Source organism: Cebus imitator, unplaced genomic scaffold (assembly GCF_001604975.1).
Source record: "Cebus imitator isolate Cc_AM_T3 unplaced genomic scaffold, Cebus_imitator-1.0 Scaffold92, whole genome shotgun sequence".
Taxonomy (NCBI): domain Eukaryota; kingdom Metazoa; phylum Chordata; class Mammalia; order Primates; family Cebidae; genus Cebus; species Cebus imitator.
In genome coordinates, this window is record NW_016107407.1 from 6450 (window position 1) to 12618 (window position 6169).

The following is a 6169-nucleotide window of genomic DNA, read 5'->3' on the forward strand; positions in this document are numbered from 1 at the left end:
TTCCTTGATTACTATAATAAGTAATTGGATTCACTAAAGATGCATTTAAGCATGAATTTTTAAAAATTATACTTTAAGTTCTGGGGTACATGTGCAGAACGTGCAGTTTTGCTTCATGGATATACATGTGCCATTGTGGTTTGCTGTATCCATCACTTTATCAACCATATTAAGTATTTCTTCTAATTCTATCCCTCCCCTATAACCCCACCACCTGCTATCCCTCCCCTAGATTCCTCCACTACAAGCCCTGGTGTCTGTTGTTACCCTCCCTCTGGCCATGTGTTCTCATTGTTCAACACTCACGTATGAGTGAACATGGGGTATTTGGTTTTCTGTTCTTACATCAGTCTGTTGAGAATGACGGTTTCCAGCCTTATCCCAGCATGAGTATTTTTTTAAGTTACAATAGAATAATTTCAAAACTCACAGTAAGAATACTTATCCACAAACCTTTACCAATTTTTATATATAATCTATTGTGGAAAAGTTTCTTCTAATATAATGATCCTGTCACTACATATTCTCCAGCCCATTCCATTTTTTGTCCTTCAACCCCTCATAGTATTTACCAATCATTTGTTTTTGACTAAAATAAAAGTATAAATTTTTTAATCAACGAGTCATATTTCTGTAAAATGCTTTTATCTGACCAACTTTATATTACCAACTTATAATAATGATACTTACACCACTACTAAACAGGAAAACTAAACACTACACAGAACTAGAATCCATCTGAGAAAATCAACTTCACAAGAGAACATTTTACCTTGGTAGCAAGATTGAGGTCTTCCTCAACTTTTAGAGACTGTAAATTTCCTATAGTCGGTTTGCTGAAAAGATTTTAGAGCATAAGATACAATAAAATGAACAAATTCATGTACTTAAAAAGAAAAGCTGCTAGCTCTTATCTTGGTGCTTACTTCAAAAATAACAAAAACAGAAACACAAAATCTGGGGAAAGATCAATCCTCTGTATATTATATCATGTTTCTGGATATAATTTAAATAAGGCCTCTGTTTTTAGAAAAATTTTGGTTACCTATGTTTGACTCTACCTCCCCAAACTATAATATGCAATGAAGGCTCAGTCTTAGTTCCATAACAAATAGTGACAGCCAATATATTGGCATACCTGGGGTATAATTTGTCCTCAGAAACCCATCTGTCCTCAAAGATAAACTGAAAATCTACATAACGGTTGACATAATATTTGTTATCTAAACTGGAACAAACTTGATAACCTAAAATGAGGTAGAAAGATACAGTTACCTTATCCCTTATCCATTATCTATCTCTGATTCAAAGACTAATCTGCGTCACTGGAAAATGACATTTTTTGTTTTTCAGCATAAAAAACACTTAAGAAGAACCTGTTGCCTCCCTTCACCCTAAAACACTGCAGAGAGCACCCTAAAATATTTGAAATATTGAAAAGCTGAGCCTACAAATGTCAAAACACAAATGTATATTTGCTACAGGGAATATTTTTCTCAACAAAAATTGAAACATTAAAAGTAATAAAATTGGATTTCTTATTCTATACTGGTCCTTTCTTGTTTGGGTCTACATAAACTAGCAAAGCCTCAAATATCTTCATAGGTACTTATACTCCAGGAGAGAGACTGCTAGAAAAACTGAGACCTGGTGGTTGGATTTCTCAAAGTAATATATATACACAATGAGAAAGACCTGGAAGTGGGAGACGCTATATATAGTGAAAGAGTCTTCCGCTTACAGATCTTTCTTCTGCAGGGCTTCATGTCAGTCTCCAACCTTTAAATATTCAGCTCATCAAAGCACAGATCACTGAAAAGATAAAATCTAATGACAAACCTTGAAGCTCTGCATTTACCTGTTCCTGGAAATGAACTAAATGGAGGCTCAGTAAGTGATTCACCTCCATCATAAGCATGCTATCAAAAATCAAAATGAAGCTCCATGACTCACACGCCACCCAATCTTACCCCTGGTTTACATGTACATGGGTAGGTCATCAGACACTTGGAAAAAGTGAGGCAAAGGGTAGGGGACACCTGCCCTGGGCCACAGATCTATTTAATTCAGCAAACTTCAGTCTCCTAACTCTCAAGGGGCTCCAAGCCACTCCTGTGAAATCTGGGGTGAAAGAACATAAGAGGACATTTCTATCTACTCATAGAGACTTTTCTCAGTGGCTCATTTTTTTTTTTTAAATCTTTCAACAGAAAGCTTGAAATGTGTTTCCTCCTCGAATTAAACCAAAAAGCAGGGATGCATTCAGGACTTTCTTTGAAACCTATTTTAATATGCCTTTCTAGATAACTCCCAAAGTTTTTTTCTGTTTTTTTTCCTCTAATTTATCTCCACCAAACTTGTCAGAATGCCCAATATTCTGATCTCTTTGACAAAATCCTTAGTCCTACCAACCCTGAGATTGTTTCTCTTCAAACTTGGCCTTTCCCTGCTAATTCTATTCTTATCTACTTCCACCAGGTTCTTCAGCTAATTCCATTCTTATCCTTCTCCACCAGTTTAATTAGACCCATTCCCTCTTCCCTTCTATTATTCAAACACTCACTTACATGATGACATAGAAACCAGAGTAATGGGCTTTGAAATGAGTTCAAATGTTGCTTCTGCTACCTCCTATCTTTAAACAAGTCACTTGCAGTTTCAGATTTTCCACCTGAACAACCATTTTTTACAGAATATTAAATACAGATTGAAATATGAAAGACCTTTGATTACTTTCCAAGATTAAGTGAAATCGTAAATTTCCATGTGCTTTTCATTTTAGCTATAGAAAAATGGGGCTGGCAGAAAGGAATAAAATAATAGAAGAAAAGAACACCAAGGAAACCAGAGAAGAGAGTAATCAGGAAAAGACTTTAAAAGTCACGGAAGAAAAAGAAAAACTCTAGAAAAAAATTAAGAGTGCACGCAACTAGGCAGCATACTGCCTTTGAGAAAAACTAAGCTGGGAAATCTGTAAATAGAGGAATCTATAAGGAATAACCTCTAAATATACTTAACAACTTCTGTATGTGATAATCTCTGCTAACAGGTAAAATAATTCAACTATAAGATTTACTTGGTCTTGCTTATGAAACGAAAACCTACATCTTGTGGACGCAGCTAAGTGAGACCTGCTCTAAAAGCTTTGATGGTAAAAGCAAGGTACTGGTTATCACTGCAACTGTCAAACACATTAGAACAAACTATTGGATTAACCAGTGTTCTAAGGGAAGGCTCTGAAAAAAGTTGACTTACAACAACATGTGACTTTGTGAATTGATCCCACGGGGACCCGTACCTTGATTCTACTGATGCACAGGTCTCTACCAATCTATGCTGAGGGGCAAGAGAATGGATTTGGGCTAAAGGTAGGCTGATGGTGAACTCAAGGGTCAGCTACTTTTTAGCTATGAAATCATAGGCCAATTTATCATCCTCTCTGAACCACAGTTGTCTGATTAATATAAAGTGGGTGATAGTAGCAGAGATACTTTGCAAAGCTGTGTGTTGACTATATGAGACAATAAATGTTAAGCACATAACATGTCTACTGAATAGATAGTGGTTTCTTTTCTCTATATTTTCTTAGTTAACATATAAGTTTAAAAAATCTGTAAAATCTTACCTCAGTAGAGACTCTACAGAATTCACATTCTCTATTAAGAAAAAAAGTAAAACACATTAAATCAATAAATTTAAATAAGAAATGAAGAATATTAAAACAGAAGAGGGCATGATGGCATGTGCCTGTAATCACAACTACTTAGGAAGGCGAAGCAGGAGGATCACTTGAGGAGGCCAGGAGTCTGAGAGCATCCTGGGAGACATAGCAAGACTTCAACTTAATTTAAAAGAATCATGCACATTTCCCTGCATGTTTCAGATTTTGTTTTAAAATTTGCTAGGAGCCGTGGCTCACGCCTGTATTCCCAGCACTTTGGGAGGCTGAGGCAGGTGGATCACAAGGTCAGGAGCTCAAGACCAGCCTGACCAATACGGTGAAGCCCTGTCGGTATTTAAAAATACAAAAAAGAAAAAATAGCCCGGGGTGGTGATGCATGCCTGTATTCCAGCTACTTAGGAGTAGAGAGGCAGGAGAGTCCCTTGAACCTGGAAGGCAGAGGTGGCATTGAGCCAAGAATGTACCACTGCACTCCAGCTGGGGTGACAGAATGAGACACTGTCTCAAAAGTAAATGAAAAAACAAATAAATTAACAAAATAAAAATTATAATACTTTTGACACTTTGTTATAAAGACTCAGATGATTTGATGATTTCTTATAAAGTATTCCTTTGGGACCACACATTGAGACTATAGTGAAATTATTATTAAGTATACTATTGGTTGACAATGAATGCATTAAAAACTCTTATTTCCCCTCCTTTGTAGTTCTCAAAGGCAAGGAAGAATAGAATTTATTACAATTTGATATCTACAAGTGAAGTACATTGTACAATAGTCCTAATCTAAGCAGAACCATGTAAGACTGACAGAAAATTGTATCATTAGCAGAATAAGTGGATTGTGTCAACCTTAGAAAGTATAATTTCTAGACAAATGAACTAGAAGCAGTTAGAACAGAGTGCATGCTAGTCACTCTTTATCTACTCTGCGTGTAGAAAGAAATACACACGTGGTTTCCCCATGCTCTCACACCACAACAATCATCAAAAGAGAAGACTTCTGCAACCAGTTGTGTGGAGGATTTCCTCCACCACCAAGTGAGCAATCAATTCTGCAGCACAAACCAGCTGGTTGTTGATCTCTATGCAGTTCCAACCCTATCTAGAAATAGTGCCAAATTCCACAGGCTGAAGTCTCAGTCTCACAACCGCCCTCCTGCACTAGTTGCTAATCTGGGTTTCTGAAACTTCTAACCAGCTGTTAGAAGTTATAACAATGACTATGGCAATGACAACAAAAACGAATTCAGGCTGTTTTGTACCACTAGGCAATTAAATATAGTAGTATAAAAAGATTACAAGGCCAAATGCTTTAGAATCATTAAAGCAGATCCACATGAGGTAAAGTGTAATTTTTTTTTTAAATCTCTAAATCTTATGCTTGTAAATGGCATTTTCTCAAACATAAATACTAACATTGGCATTATTTGTATCAAATTTTGCCATCAAATTTTGAAAAAAAAAAACATTGGGAATAAAAAGGTTCTCAGTATTTCAACTATTTTAATAATATTCTTTCCAGATTAAAATTAAAATTACAAAATTTACCTGCTTTGAATGACTGTATGCCCTTCAATTCTATTGCTTTATTTGGAATAGAAGGTTTCATTCTACAGAAAGGCTAAATGGGTTTGGAAACAAAATAATTAATAATGAATACTTCATAAAATATGCAGTTAATATTCAATATAAAAATAGAAAATTATTACCTTCAGACGAGTATGTTCATCAGGAGAGTCTAAAAAAAGGGGACATATGTAATTGATTACATGCAAGCCTGAAAAAGCCTATCAAACATTCACAGAGTCTGAATATGAAGATGAATCCTCACGCTTGGCTTTAAAAGGGATTGCATTAGGTTTTGGGGTATTTGGGTTTTTTGTATTAGTTAACATGCCAACATAACAGAAATATACCTAAGGTAATTTAAAAAATAGATTTCATAAAACATGCTGTGAAGATTTCAAGAATGACAATATGTTCAGAGTGACTATAAGTAAAGCAGAACACTCCCAATACCAGTGAGAGTAAATAAGTTGTACTTAATAAGATGACCAAGTCAATACCCAAAGAAAATAAATCTCCAAGCTAATGGTAGAATGCTATTGCATATTGTTAAGGAAGCACGTCAGAATCATTTATGTCATTATACTACAGGTAGCTAGCATGTTCTTCAATTTGTCCTGAAATTTAGGAACTGCAAAGTTGTGATGAGAGTTCAAAGCCACAATTTACTTGTCATTGAAGAGAATGTTTTAATTTATCACCATAAATATCTACTTATGGAATAAAAGCTAATAAATATATTCATTTTTTTTATCTATGTGAAATACTAGTAATTTCACTTTTATGGGGTTCTCTAGTTTAGCCCTCTTAAAATTTCCTGATCCACTTATACAGTGGTCAAAGCATATACATCAAAAGACTAATACAGGCCAGGTGCAGTGGCTCATGCCTATAATTTCGGCACTTTGGAATGCCAAG

At 35.4% G+C, this 6169-nt stretch overlaps 1 protein-coding gene across 1 annotated transcript in view; it reads right to left on the reverse strand.

Annotated features, from left to right (window-relative positions):
• Nucleotides 1-772: 772 nt before the first annotated feature.
• Nucleotides 773-6169, reverse strand: part of ANKRD30A (ankyrin repeat domain 30A) — a gene marked incomplete at its 3' end in the record, with an annotated part of 58510 nt that continues 53113 nt past the window's right edge. Inside the window, exons 19-20 of the mRNA XM_017535315.2 lie at nucleotides 1139-1247; nucleotides 773-836 (exon numbers count right to left, since the gene is read on the reverse strand). Of these exons, the coding sequence (XP_017390804.1) occupies nucleotides 773-836; nucleotides 1139-1247 (173 nt within the window). The remainder of the gene's footprint in view (nucleotides 837-1138; nucleotides 1248-6169) is intronic.